At 39.3% G+C, this 15,561-nt stretch overlaps 1 protein-coding gene across 1 annotated transcript in view; it reads left to right on the top strand.

Annotated features, from left to right (window-relative positions):
- The window catches only part of MYOM2 (myomesin 2), an 80,370-nt gene extending 66,769 nt beyond the window's left edge, over nucleotides 1-13,601 (top strand). The window contains exons 31-38 of the mRNA XM_082481805.1: nucleotides 1,193-1,280; nucleotides 4,220-4,258; nucleotides 4,955-5,060; nucleotides 7,688-7,851; nucleotides 8,178-8,214; nucleotides 8,334-8,356; nucleotides 9,217-9,272; nucleotides 12,504-13,601. Of these exons, the coding sequence (XP_082337931.1) occupies nucleotides 1,193-1,280; nucleotides 4,220-4,258; nucleotides 4,955-5,060; nucleotides 7,688-7,851; nucleotides 8,178-8,214; nucleotides 8,334-8,356; nucleotides 9,217-9,272; nucleotides 12,504-12,845 (855 nt within the window). The 3' untranslated portion in view covers nucleotides 12,846-13,601. The remainder of the gene's footprint in view (nucleotides 1-1,192; nucleotides 1,281-4,219; nucleotides 4,259-4,954; nucleotides 5,061-7,687; nucleotides 7,852-8,177; nucleotides 8,215-8,333; nucleotides 8,357-9,216; nucleotides 9,273-12,503) is intronic.
- Nucleotides 13,602-15,561: the final 1,960 nt, after the last annotated feature.

The raw sequence follows: 15,561 nt of genomic DNA, 5'->3' as shown, positions 1-15,561 counted from the left end.
TCATATTTGGACAGTTAAAGAAGATAGATCTGTTGCTATGATTTACACAGATTGATGAAAAAAAGTAATAGTTTCAGTTCAGTTTGTGTGGGTTGAAGTTACTCTCTGTTACATCTTACTGTGCTCCTTGTAATTTCTACTGACAAGGATCAATCTTGTTTGTCTTTTTGGAACAAGAGACAAAACACAGTTTCTCAAGGCAATTGAACTGAAATCTGAATATGTTTTAGGCTTAAGGACTAGCTACAGTTCCATAAAAAAAGCATACTTAAACAATTGATAGTTTCTATCTTATCTCTGGTAAGATTATTTAACCAGAATACGGTACAGTATATGCTATTTGATCGATGGGCCAAGGCCAATGGTATGAAGTTTAATGCCAAGTGCTGGGTCCTGCACTTGGGTCCCAAGAACCCCATGCAGCCATACAGGCTTGGGAAGACTGGCTGGAAAGCTGTCTGGTGGAAAAGGACCAACAGCTGTCTGAATATGAGCCAGCAGTGTGCCCAGGTGGCAAAGAAGGCCAAGAGCATCCTGGCTTGTATCAGAAATAGTGTGGCCAGAAGGACTAGCGAAGTGGTTGTGTCCATGTTCTCAGCACTAGTGAGGCCCCACCTCGAGTACTGTGTTCAGTTTGGGGCCCCTCACTACAAGACAGACACTGAGATGCTGGAGCATTTCCAGAGAAGGGCAATGAAGCTGGTGAGGTGTCTAGAGAACAAGTCTTTTGAGGACCAGCTAAGGGAACTAGGGTTGTTTAGTCTGGAGAAAAGGAGGCTGAGAGGAGACCTTGTTACTCTCTACAACTACCTGAAAGGAGGTTGGAGAGAGGTGGGGATCGACATCTTCTCGCTAGTAACAAGCAATACGACAAGAGGAAATGGCCTCAGGTTGCACCAGGGGAGGTTTAGATTGGATATTAGGAAAAATTTCTTCACCAAAAGGGCTATCAAACATTGGAACAGGCTGCCCAGGGAAGTGGTGGAATCGCCATCCCTGGAGGTATTTAAAAGATCGGTGGACGTGGTGCCACATGATTTAGTGGTGGTTTTGGCAATTGGTCATTGGACTCGATAATCTTAAAGGTCCCTTCCAACCTAGATGATTTTATGATTAGAAAATCATAAAGGGGTTCAGCAAATGTTGTACTATCATCAAGTTTGCCAGTAAACATCTTGTGCTTTCCTTGTAGCTGTCTCGCAAAGATGAAGGAGTTTATAAGGCGACACTATCAGATGACAGAGGTCATGATGTATCTACTCTTGAATTGTCAGGAAAAGGTAACATTAAGTTTAATATATTGAAATAATGATCTCCAAGAGCTGTCAAAGATCTATCCTTGCAAATGGCAAGTTAGCAAACAGTTTTGTGGTCCTTTGTATTTCCATTCTCTTCTTATGTTACAGAGGCCTGAACTGCAGATCACCAGTTTAGGAGGGGTGACACTGGGCATTGTAATGATTAATCTCTAGTACCCTGACAGGAAAAAAATGAAGCAAGTTTCTGATGAGGCTGACACCCCCTTTTATGTGAGATCTTTTGTAGAGAGCTCTCTCTCTCAAATTTGTTAATCTTTAATGTCTACAAAAGCCTCTAAAGCACCAAGACATTCAAAGTACTGAATATGTTGAGGTGGGCCTCTCAGTGGGGAAGGAGTTATTTTTACTGTAAAATAGCAAAGCTGTTTTGTGGGTTAGCTCCAGTAGGCAGCTCAGTCCCACACAGCCACTCACTCACTCCCCTTCAGTGGGATGGGGGAGAGAATTGGAAGGGGAAAAGAGAGAAAACTCGTGGGTTGAAATAAAGACAGTTCAATAGGTAAAGCAAAAGCTGTGCATGCAGGCAAAGCAAAATAAGGGATTCATTCGCTGCCTCCCATTGGCAGGCAGGTGTTCAGCCATCTCCAGGAAAGCAAGGCTCCATCATGTGTAACTGTGACTTGGGAAGACAAATGACATAACTCCAAATATTCTTTCCTTCTTCCCCCAGCTTTTATTGCTAGGCATGATATCATATGGTGTGGGATATCCCTTTGGTCAGTTGGGGTCAGATGTCCCAGCTGTGTCCCCTCCCAGCTTCTTGTGCACCCCCAGCCTACTTGCTGGTGGGGCGGTATGAGGAGCAGAAATAAAAGACCTTCACACTGTGCAAGCACTGCTCAGCAATAGCTAAAACATCCCTGTGTTATCAACACTGTTTCAGAGCCAAATCCAAAATACAGCAGCATGCAAGCTGCTATGAATAAATTTATCTCAATCCCAGACAAAACCAGTACAATTTCTACCCTTTTTTCCATGCCATTTATGTCATGCTCGGGTCCCACACTATCCAATACATCCTGTCTAGCCACCTCCTCCTTTCCTGTCCTTTGACATATACACAAATATCATTCCCTTCGTCTATGGATTTTCAAGTAAGGGGTATCCTGACCCCTGGAATGAACAAAAGGTACCGTAGTTCTCCATCTTATGGTCACGGGTCCTTCCAGAGACTCTACTTCAGGTATGGCAAGACTGTGCTATGCTGGAAACGTAGGCAGTGAAATGCTTATTTTGAGAATACAAATTCTGTGGGTCCAGGAGGCTTTGAAAATGTCAGCGAGCAAACCCACAAGAATTGGTGTGTTAAACCAAACAGTGGGTGTCCTAAATGGTGGATTTAGCCTTGAAAGGCTAACAGAGAAGTTAGAAGAACAAAGAAACAACAGAGAAGTTTAGCATGAACAGAGCCCTGGAAGACTGCATATTGTATAGGGCGGGCTAGTTTGAGTTCAGGGTCCATATCTATTCAAATGAAGATAAATGCAAATAAGGGTAAGAGAATCTAGTCTAAAATGCATCAATGATAAACTTTTAAATAAGGTTTTGTCTGTTATCAGGTATCACAGTGAGCTACTGTAATTTTATGTCTATTTAAATTTGTGTGGTAAAATAAATATTTGTTTACTTCTGAGTCTATAGCAAAGACTGATCTAGTGCCAGCATGAATGAATTTTACTCAAGTTTGGTATGGCTTCCCTGTGCTTTTCTACTTAGGTCCCACCAACTAGGCCAAAGTGGATATGGATTCACCCCACCTGCCTGTAGTCATTTGTCTCAAATAATGAATATTTTCTGCCAGGTCCTAATAGAGGGAGAAAGACACATTCAAAAATTAATTCAGTTCACCAAGCATCTTAACATTTATTTTCAGCAGGTTGGAGAAATACCTAAAGTAAGGGGAAAAGATGAATATTAGACTGAGATCTTAAGCTGCAGTTTATCTCAAAAGGCTGTATCATCTCTTGATCTCTCAGACATTTTTTCTCTGCATAAACTCTGTCCACCCTTCTTTCAGTAAAACATCTCATTTAGAACAGTATAGGCAATATAACCCCACTTCCCCAGATGTCTGTAATGTAATACATATATATAGTGTAATTCATGTCCTCTTGTCAACATGCCAGTAGAAGCATACTGGAGTTTGCAGAGGCTTATGGGATAGAATCACGACTTACTTCAGCAGAGACAAAAGATGTGCAGATAGAGATTGATACAGACCAAATATACAAGTAGTGTTTTCTGAACCTCATACATTTCGCTGTCTTCCCTATTCATAAAAATTCTTCAGCCTTCAATATGCATCCTTCAGACTATGGTGCCTCTTTCTTTCTCTCTTTCCATCTTACACAGTGACAGTGAATAGGTTTCTTCTGCTATGAAAGAGTTCCCCACTCTTCGGCCCTTGTCCCCAGGATTCTCCCCTCCTGCAAATGCATCAGCTTTGTGATATTTCAAAAGCTTGATATGATACCTGTTTTTTTTCACTTGCTGTTGAAGGAGTTTACATTTGTCAAATGCCATCCTACAGGGAGCAGGTGAAAACTATTTTCACCTAGAATGCGATAATTTCTTTCCCCTGCACTCTCCTTTGAATGTGAACTATCCAGTTTTAGTGACCTTTTATTGTTTCTGGCCTGAGGGATGTTAAAACAAAGATTTGACAGCAGACAGCTGACTCCACACATAGCAGAGATACTCAGTGACACTGCACAAAATTCATATGCTGTACTCAGTCTCCAATTTTTCCCATACACCTGTTGGAATTTTAATGGTTTGCCTGAGGATGTGAAAGTTTCCCATGTTGCTTTAATTAAACCAAACATAACAAAGCTGTATTCTGTTTGAATTTTGATGGTACATTTTCTTTTTTTTTTTTCTCTTTTTTTTTTTCTTTTCAGTATATGATGATATAATTCTGGCATTGAGCGGAGTCAGTGGTAAGTAAATGCTGTCTTGGATTTTCATGTAGTTTTTTTATGTTTAAGTCATCTGAGCCCGAGGCAGACAATTTTTGTTGTAAGTTGGAAATCTCCGAGAGTCACGATGCTTATATTATTATAGACATGTTATTAAGTTTCTGAATAGGCAGTTGGCCTTGCTAATTGACAACATTAAAAGGGAATAGAGTATTATTCCACTTGGCTTGTTTGGTTTAGATACTGTGACAATGCCATAGCAATAATTTTCTTCCTACTTCCCATTAGTAAGTGAACCTTGATACAGAGAGAAAGAAATTCTGATCCTGCTCCCAGTGAGAAGTTGGGAGTCATCCCACTGAAAGAACAGGGGCTGCACAGGAATAAAATTTTGGTGCAGGTAGAATCATGACACTACTGTTTCATGGCAATTATGTGACTAGCTTATTATTTCACAGTGGATCTTGCTAGTCATAATGCTTGTATATGACAATAAAACCATAAACTCATGCTGGACTTTCATCTGATATAAAATCAGCAGATCTCCTTTGAGAGGCATGAATCATTGTCTCTTTGAGGTAGTTGAGAATCATGGCCCAGATCTTGAATTTTTTCTTTTTTTTTTTTTTTTTGTTCTGGCAGTACAAGTAATCCATTTGACTGTTTCCTGTTCGTTCCACTATCATGTCTGATCTGCATATATTCTATTTTACTTAGGTAAGACAGCCTCTCCATTGAAGGTCCTTTGCACTGAGGAAGGAATAAGGCTCCAGTGTTTCTTGAAGTACTACAATGAAGAAATGAAAGTCAACTGGTCTCACAGGTAGATGAGAATATTTTTTCAGTTTTATTTGAGGAAAAAATACTGTCTTTATGATTTACTATTTATTATTCTGTGGCATTCATTTAGTAACTGGACCACATTAATGAATTTCTCTTTCCAGCACTTCATACTCTCTTTTCACATAGATAGTACATACAGTTAAAGAAATGTTAACAGATTTGTCCAACACCTATCAGGAGGGCTGTAACAGTCAGGAAAAAAAGAATCTACAATATTCCAGCCTCTTATTGAACACAAGTCTGTATGTCTTCCACTGTATTATCTGATTGGTTCAAAGACGTCAAAATATCCAAACATAGTTTTCTATTTAGGGCTGCTCTTTTCTTTAAATGGATGAGATTATCCTCCAGTACTAGGTGAACACCAAGGATCTGCTCTCACAGTTTAATAAAAGCCTGTATTAAGAAAGAATTTTTTTTTCAAACTAATAAGTAACTTACTTAAGTAACCCAAAATATTTTAATTCTGTTCCTCTTCTTTGAAAAGATACTCAATGGAGCACAGAATACTTTGAGAATAGCCTTCAGAGCTGAAAATATGACCAGCTATGAGCTTTGAATTTCCAAATAGTTCTCCACCCTCATGTTACATTAATCTTTGACTTTGGACGTACTCTATTCATCTGTATATTTACAGTTAAATGAGCGTTAAAATGTTTTGCTATGTCAGGCCCTCATTTGTTTGAAACCGCAGGTAAGTTTTGGAAGGATTTAAAAACTCTTCAATATCTTCTTGATATTCCCTGATGGCCTACAAAGATGACACACAGTGAACTGGTCTGACTTGGACAGGAAGAGGCTGGTTTATCAGTATGTTGTCCTAGTTTTGCAATGCTGTCCAACCCTTGATTTCTATGAAGACAGGAACACAAGAAAAGTGTGGTTCAGGTTCAGGGAGCTCAAGAACACTTCTGCAAGCGTGTGCAGCTGTACTCATAACTCAAGCTTTCTATTCAGTAAGTTCTGCTCCTTTCAGCAAATGTGATACTAACATGATGGAAAGGGAAAGAAAAATATTATTTGCCTCTACCTTTTATTGTATCTGCTTGAGTTTTAAAACTGACTTGAACCATTCCACCATCCCGTTCATAAAAACATAAAACTCGAGAATGCTACATTGCTAATAGGGAAATATCAGCATGCATACTTATATTTACATACATACACCCCTCCAGTATTTCAGATGTTATCGTGCCTTATACATTGATTATCTTGAAGATCATTGAACATAGATTTTGAAAAAATAAAATTTCAATTCTTCCATGAACATAATGATTGTGAACCGGAGCTGTTAAAGCTAAACCAAAGACTAAAACAAACAAACAAACAAACTAACCTCCACCATTCTCTACAAACCTGCCTGCTCTTTTAAATGGGGTTCTAACAATTTTTTTCTTGGAAAAAAAGAAAGGCTAGTCTGTCCATGTATTTTTACTCTTGTCTGCACATCATGAAACATACCATGTAAATTTCAAGCTAGCTTTGAATTATCCACTATACTGCCTATCAGGGAACATAATACAAGCCCTAAAGCCAGCATACATCATCCACTCATGGCACTGTGGGAAATATTATGTGTAGTATTTTCTAATATATAGTAGTTTCTATCCAGGTATCTAATTTGGTACACTGAACTCAATGTAGTCATCTTACAGAAAGAGAAATAGTAAAAATTCCTTTCCCCCATCAAAGTAACTCTAGCTATGAAATCAGATCAGCCTTGTCTAGGCAAATAAAATAACTGATCAAAGAGAAGCTGATGCTGACATCATCTATTAAAAATTCCAGTTAAAGATGCTAAGGGAGGAAGGATGGAAAGAAATACTTCCTTAGTTAATGAGTGAAAGAGGAAACTTCTCTTCAAACCATTGAAAGCAGACTGGTTTCCATGCTGTCATTAAATAGCTGCTTCTATTTCCACTCTTCATGACAGATTATGGACCAGAAGAACCCCCGATTTGAATCAGTAGGTCATTTCTTATATTCTTAGCTTAGGAAGTGATGATAAATCAATATAGTGCCACTGTTTTTTTAAGACCTCTTTATTAATTATCTGCAGTTAGAAAATTTGCTTCTTGTCTTGTTGTTAAAAATAAAACAAAGGTGCAAAGGTATATTGTGATTTGATGCAAGAATAATAAATTATATGCAAATCTTATTGTTTTCTTAATTGATTTTTCAAGTTAATGAAAGATAAAGATTTTTTTCCCCATCAGAAAACGTTATTTGCCTCTAGTTTACTATTCTGATGTATTTTATGTTAGTGTGTATGAAGTGTACAGAACTCTAAATTCACGCACCATTTTTGCATACAGACAGGTATGTGCATATAGATATAAACACAGATGATTGTGTACGTGGAGAGAAGGAAAATGAGAAGAGAGTGAGCAAATTAATCTTTGGAATGAAAGCTCAAACTGGTTGTTCCAAAATGTTTCATACCCCCACTAGGAAGAAAAGAATCTTCTGGGAAATTGCTCCCATTTGTTGCAATTTATCTGTAGTTTAGGAATAGTATTTTATCTTTTGTAACTTTTTATAGATGATCTCCTATGGAGAACATACATGAAAAGAATGTTCAAACTCATTTCTATTCTTTTTTTCCAGGGAATCTAAGATTTCTTCAGGTGAAAAGATGAAGATCGGAGGTGGAGAGGATGTTGCCTGGCTGCAGATAAGTGAACCCACTGAAAAGGATAAGGGGAACTACACCTTTGAAATCTTTGGTGACAAGGAATCCTACAAACGCACACTTGATCTGTCTGGGCAAGGTATATTTATAAGACTGTACTTATATGGGAACTTTTCACGGATTAAGCAGAAATTACTGGAAATAATCAGAGGAATGACTGTAAGACCAGAAAGCCTTTGGTCAAAACCAGTTGTAGTTTAGTTGCATAACTGTTCTGACCATTTTAGTCTTACATGTGTTTTTCACTACCGGTGCATTGGGTTTCAGGGGTTTGGTTTCCCATTTGTGTAATCCTGTGTTGTATTTAAAAGAGCTTTAATATGGGTATGTGTTTAAGTGTTTATACTGAACCACATGTGCAAGTTATGTTCATGAGCAATAACTCTCTCAATTGTTTTGTTGCAGCCTTTGATGATGCATGTGCAGAATTCCAGCGACTCAAGTAAGTGCTACCTCTTTTGCATTTTAATGCTGTGACAAGTGTCTTTACAGAAAAAATATTTTATTAATTTCATTAATAACATTACATATTTCTCTTCCTCTCTTCCTCAACAATTTTAGGGCTGCTGCTTTTGCTGAGAAGAGTAAGTTTATTTTACATTTTATCAAAGGTGTTCTACAATGTAATCTAGTGTTCTCTTTAAGGCATCCATCATGACATGCTGCCATAGCTTTCAGAGTTCTGTGGCTGCAGAAGTTCCCTGTTAGCACATAATACTGCAATAATAACAGTAATTTGTGGGTCTATTTGTTTTTAATTCCAATGAAAACCCACTAAAAGTTTTACACATTTTGCAAGCCTCCACTGTATCTTCTTGTGTCTGCCGAGGTTTTGTGAGGTGTGAGCTTCTGGGTGTCATACAAGGAGGTGTTGACTCTGAAAGCTGCTGCTGATACTGAATATTGGGTTCAACCTATCAAGTAAAAATTACTTGCTAATGCCTGTTGAGCAGTGTTTGCTGAGACACAGACAGTGGGGAAGATTGTTACTGTTAGGGGCTGTAGAAATTCTGGTACTTTGATATCAATTCCCCTGGTAACGACAGGATGCTTCTGCCCACAAAGAGAGTGGCAGAACAAATTTTCCTTAGATCTTAGATACCACCAAGATGCTAAAAGCACCCTCCTTGCTTTGCTCTGTGTCCAAAGCACAAACCGTCAAGCTCAGCAGTAGCTTCAAGGTGGTTACGTGTATCCATTTAGAATACTATAGCACGATCTCTGCCAAAAAATCTGAGGGGACCATAAAATACATTAAAAAGACATAACACAAAATATCAAAAAAATTGTATTTTTTTTTAATTAACCAGGGATTCCACTTTTTTAAAGATAAATCCAAACAAAAGCTGTGACTAATATGGCACCAAGCTATAAAATCATTAACAAATGAGTAATTTTGAGGTCTGAACTTCACATGGCTCATGTATTTTTCTTCAACTCCTAGATCGTGGTAAAGTCATTGGTGGTTTGCCTGATGTTGTCACTATAATGGATGGGAAGGTAAGGACAGATTCTGTCAGTCATGTTGACTGGTGAGAGGTTTGATTTGATGGCAAAAGGGGAGGGAATGCAGATGATTTCATAGAGGCTAAAAGCAGAAGTAGGAAAATTTAAACCAGACACCCAAGCCTTCAGTCCAGGAAAGACAAACTCTTTTCATCCTTCCCACACAGACAGCTAGTTCTTGCCTCTTTCTCCTGAAGGAAATCTTCCTCTACTGGGTGCCCTGTCCTTCCCTGTGGGAAGAAACTAGGTCTTTAATCTGGGAAGAAAAATTACTGAAAGAGAACAGAGTAAAAAGAAAAAAGAATTTGCAGTATTGGGCATGGTGCAGAGAAGGTACTTGGAAATGATTATCCAGCACTTCTCACAGAACAAGAATGAGGGAATGCCTAATTACATGGTCATTATAGGCTTTAAAGAATCAAAAGGAAGTATTTTTTTCAAGTGGTTCATAATTAATTTGTGCCTTAGTACCTTTAGGTGAAAATAGATTTGGGTCCAAAAACGAAAATAGGCAATATCATGAAAGGAAGTCCAGCAGGGGCCATTAAATACAATGTTCTTGATACAGCTTGTGCCTATAACCACCAAATTGTGGAAACAAGGAAGGTATACTGAGAATAGGATTGCACTGTTCATACTCTGTATTTTTGTATACTTTCTTAAGCGGTTACTTTTGACCTCTAACAGAGCTAGATGGACTTTTATTCCGACTGACTATAGCATGTCTGTTCATGAGCCAATGTGACTCTTACCATCTGCTTGCTATCAAGAGCATGTTGATCAGGCTGTTTACATCTCTTGTATGAAGTGCATCTTCAGAGACTACAGCTGTGTTACTTTGTGTGGAAATTGTCTTTCTTATCACCCAAGTAAGAGGTTGCACACAACTCTTCCAACTTTCTGTGTACTTGGCCATTTTCTGGATAACCAGGAGCTGTCTCTTTGGAAAGATGGGAGAACACGTGGTCCTTGAAGTGGGTGCTGAAAGCTGCTCAAGTCTGGACCAGAGAGAGCTGATTTTCCTCTTGGTGCCTTCCTTCCTATGTCTCTAATGGGGGTTCCCATGAGATGCCTTCTTTTTGTGGTACACAGAGGCACCTCACAGTAAGAAAGCTAGTCTTTTAGGGGGTTAGGTGTAAGCCATTCTACGACCAACATCTTAAAACAGTCTAACTGTAAGGAAATGGCTCAGTGAAGGAAGGCTCAGTAAGGAAATGGCATCCCTGACTGCACAGACTAGCTGCAGTTTCCTCATACAACAATGCCCTAAAAACTACAACCTTAAATGAAGGAAATGCTACACAGTGCATTTCCAGAAGTAAAAGGCTTCAAAAGAAAGTTAATCATGTGAGGATTAAATAACTGAATGTGTGAAGAGAAAATCTCTGATTCCTGAAATCAGGCAAAACAAAATGGGTCACAAAGAAGTGAAACTTTGAAATCGCCTCTAAATTAAATTCGAACATGTACCATGAAAGAGTTGTGTAAGTAGAAGTGTGGGAAGTAACTACACAAAAAAAACCCAAAAACAAAAGAGCAGAGGGTTTTCCTCATGCAATGGAATGATATAACTACACAAATATATGGACACAAGACAAAGCTTTACTAGTTCTTAAGAGAGTATAAATGATTTTAGGTCACATCTGTAATTTAATAAATTAGAACAGGCCCAAATGATCTAAAATGACCATAGAAAATATCTGTTCTCTGGTAAGTTTTTAATATTAACTTATTAAGACTTGATTAATTGCTATGAATTAATTATTTATTGCTCTTAAATGAGGTCACTTTTGAGGACAATAGTCATGAAATGTTGCCTGAGTTACAAAAAGGACAGTAAGATTTAAACTTATGCTATTAGAGATTAGTTTGGTTTACCAAAGTTTTATTTTTGTGTTTGCATCATTACTCCTTTAAATGTTTTACAGTAGGGCTAGTTCCTAAAGGCTATTATTTAACTTTACATCCTACATGATATCCCTTCTTTAAGAGTACTTACACACTTAAGTTGTCACTAGGTTGTACGCAGAGCATGTAAATCTTCCTTCAACATTCCTCTCTGACTTTGGAGGCTTTTAGTATGCAAGACTGCTTTTATTTGCATTTTATTTTATCTGGGTCAGGATTTGGTGAAACCTGAAGGGGAATATGGAGGGGAGGGAATATAATGAAGCATTCTGGTAGAAACCATCAGTTTGGGGTTGATCATTGTTTGTTTGTTTGTTTGTTTTTTCTTCATTTTTCCCCCCCTAATACAATGCCGCATATATGAAATTCTTAAGGTGACTTTTAATTACCTAGGGCAGGATTTTGGGCAGAATGACTTTCAAGCAAAGATGGACAAAGTAGGGACTAACTAATGCAACTTCTCAAATAATTCTTTCATTTATTCTGTCATTGCTGTACCTGAACATATAATACCTAATATGTTTACATACATAATATGTTTACATATTCTGTCATTGCTGTACCTGAACACATAATACCTAATATGTTTACATACATATGTATATGGTGGTCAAAATGGGGTTCAGCAGTAACTATGTAAAAATTTGGAAGAATGACCATGAAAATTTTATGAACTTCTTCAATCTCAGCTCAGTTCTTAGAAAATCCCTGAACTGTCAGGACAGCCCACTAGGTCATTTCAGCTATTCCATGAATACAGTATACATGCATGTAACACTTTTACAACATTAATGTGTTATTTATTCTTTGTGAAATATTTCCATTTTACTAGTCAGCAGCACCTGGAATCAATGTCCAATGATTCATATTATGTACTCTATTTTTAAGTGACTTTTTTTTTTTTTTATCATCTCAAGCAATAACCTCAGGAGGTCTTGGTCAGAAAAGATTTACTCAGTTCTCCTCCTTGCTGTGTACAGGGGAACTTCAAGGATGTTTTTAAGCCTGAACCTCATGTCAGACTAGTGGGTTGTCAGGAGTCTCCTGCAGGCAGGACTGCAATGACAGTCCAACTTGCCATCTTCAGCCACTGTTATCCTGAGGCTATTGCTGCATCACAGTCACTGGTGAGATGGTGGAAAGACTGAATCAAAGAAAAAAAAAATGTTAGGAACTCTACTTCTCAGTCCTCAAGAACATGATACCTGTTTTACTTTAATTAACTAGGAATAAGAAGTGCCTGAAAGCAATACTGAGAATATTCTGGTTAAACAAATCTGACTGATCCTCAAAATTCCCTCTTTTTTCCTCCCTCAGACACTGAATTTGACCTGTACTGTATTTGGAAATCCTGACCCCGAAGTGGTTTGGTTCAAGAATGACAAGGCTTTTGAACGTGATGAGCACTATGCATTTTCGCTGGAACAAGGGAAATATGCCAGTTTAACAATCAAGGGAGTTACCTCAGAAGACTCAGGCAAATATAGCATCCATGTCAAGAACAAATATGGTGGGGAAACAGTGGATGTCACTGTAAGTGTGTACAGACATGGTGAAAAAATGCCTGAAATTAAGCCTGGCCAGCTTGCTAAACCCAGGCCCATACCACCATCAGAAGAAGTCCTCAAACCTGAGGACAAGGCAAAATCCAATAAGTAAAGCTTGACATGATATTTGACAAACAAAATAGAATACAGGAGCTGTAGTTGAGGTATTCTCACACATGACTAATTGGTAATGTTCAAGGGGAAACTGAGTTTTTAGGAGTTTGCTTTAGGGAGATATCTGTGCAATGGTGCTGTACACATCTGCCACAGTCTCATTTTGAGTACATGTAATAGGGTAGGACTTGCAAATAGCAGAAAGCCAAATGCTTACCAGGGGTTCCTGTATGCAATGGCAAGTTGCCCAAACCAACAGTAATCTTCCATTTCTACGCTCCCCAACCCGCTTGCAAAAAAGCAACCAAACCAACAACCCTCTGAAAACAAATGTCCAATCAGTAAAGTTAGTGAACTGCAGTTAGATACATGTTCAGAGGTAGTTCCTGCTTTGTTCCACACACAGCCCCTTTGGCTTTGAAGCCTCTGATCCTGTAAGTCTGGTGGATAGTTCTATTTAGTAGTGATACTATTCTTTTATAGTGTGACACTATCTTTAGTACACTTTTACAAATGTTCACTGTTTACTCATTGAAGCATAGGTCACATGGGTCACATGGTTGTATTTTGTTTTTCTTGCTTTGTGCTAATAAAACTTCAAAAGTTGCCTTTGGTACTCACTGCTCCAAATCACACCTAACTAGTTCTGTTTACTCTCTTTCATTGTTTAATTATTGCTTATTGCACAATTTCACAGCTGGTAGCATGCAGACTATCGACTTTCAATAAAGAATGCAAATTATGGTTAATCACAGTCACTGGGTGGCACTTGTGACATTAATTTTACTCTTTACAATACAGGTCAAGATGCAAGCCTAAACTGGTACCACAAGATGTGTACTATTCAGTCACTTAAGATAATTATGCCTCTGATTCTCCTCCATCCAAAATGAACAAAACCCTTCCATGGGTGAAGCAATGTTCTGTTAGTCAAAGATTTCAATATATCATAGAATCATAGAATAGTTTAGGTTGGAAAGGGCCTTGAAGATCATCGAGTTCCAACCCCCCTGCCATAAGCAGGGACACCTCCCACTAGACCAGGTTGCCCAAGGCCACGTCCAGCCTGGCCTTGAACACTTTCAGGGATGGGGCCTCAACAACCTCTCTGGGCAACCTGTTCCAGTGCCTGACTACCCTCAAAGTGAAAAACTTCTTCCTAATGTTTAATCTGAACCTGCCCTCTTCCAGTTTAAAGCCATTCCCCCTCGTCCTATTGCTACATGCCCGAGGAAAAAGTCCTTCCCCAGCTCTCCTGTAGGCCCCCTTTCGGTACTGGAAGGCCACAATAAGATCTCCCTGGAGCCTTCTCTTCTCCAGACTGAACAGTCCCAACTCTTTCAGCTCATCCTCATAGGAGAGGTGCTCTAGCTCTCGGATCATCCTCGTGACTCTCCTCTGGACACACTCCAGCAGGTCCATGTCCTTCTTATACTGGGGACTCCAGAGCTGGATGCAGTACTCCAGGTGGGGTCTCACAAGAGTGGAGTAGAGGGGCAGAGTCACCTCCTTTGACCTGCTGGCCACACTTCTGATGCAGCCCAGGATACGGTTGGCCTTCTGGACTGCGATCGCATGTTGCTGGCTCATGTTGAGCTTTTCGTCAATCGGGACCCCCAGGTCCTTCTCAGGCCTGCTCTCCAGCCATTCCCTGCCAAGCCTGTATTTGTGCTTGGGATTGCCCCGACCCAGATGTAAGACCTTGCACTTGGCATGAGCCAAGTTGCATGAACCAAGTTGAACTGCATGAGGTTGGCTTGGCCCCACCTCTCCAGCCTGTCCAGGTCCCTGTGGATGGCATCCCTCCCCTCCAGCATGTCTACCTCGCCAAACAGCTTGGTATCATCAGCAAACTTGCTGAGGGTGCACTTGACCCCACTGTCCATGTCGCTCATCATGAAATATTCAAATAGAATGGGCTTCTGTGAGATTACTCACATATCTGTCATACAATCCATGATTGAGTGTTTGCAGTGCTGGCTTTTTTGCATCAGGTTCCCTGTTTAATAAAAGTCCATTTTTCTACCTAGATGAACCTTTATAATTTTTTAAGCAGCTTCCAGCAAAGATTTCTTCTATTGGTAAGTAACACTGGTGATACAAACACCCTGGATGCAGCCCTCCCCTCTTGTGACTTCTCCCTCTTGTGACTTCTCCCAGTCTCTACAATAAATGCAAGGAAAAGAGAGCATTGTGGGAGACGGGAGCTTGGATGAGGGGTGGCCTGGAGAAATGGCACTCTGCACACGCTTCACTGGAGAAACCAGACTGAAGTGTTTGGCACGAGTACAGGACTGTTGCTTGTGTTTGGTGTCATGGCTGAAAGCCAATGCTGAATCTCTGACAGCCTCTGAGTATGGCAAATATGAAAATAATTGTTCTGGCTTCGCTCCCCCCAGCAGACAAACTGAAAAAACAGGAAAGTGAACAATTTCAGAATAAATTGAATCTCAGGGCTTTTTGCATTTTTTTTTTTTCCTTATCTAAGTGACATAGGCCTTCCATTGTTTTGTATGGCAAACAAATATTTCACTTGATTCAAAAAATGTTTTATTTTTGAGACAGATGAAAAGCAAAGGAAATGAGAAGTCAATTTACAAGCTGTCAGATACAGTAGGTTGGAACAGTCATCTGGGAGACAGGAGAGCAGCATTCTAATTCCCCCTTCTCTCCATCCATGGGGATTTTGACCTGTATGTCAGACCACCAAGGGT

Source organism: Vanellus vanellus (genome assembly GCF_965231255.1).
Source record: "Vanellus vanellus genome assembly, chromosome: 3".
Lineage (NCBI taxonomy): Eukaryota > Metazoa > Chordata > Aves > Charadriiformes > Charadriidae > Vanellus > Vanellus vanellus.
This window is presented reverse-complemented; position numbering and strand designations above follow the sequence as displayed.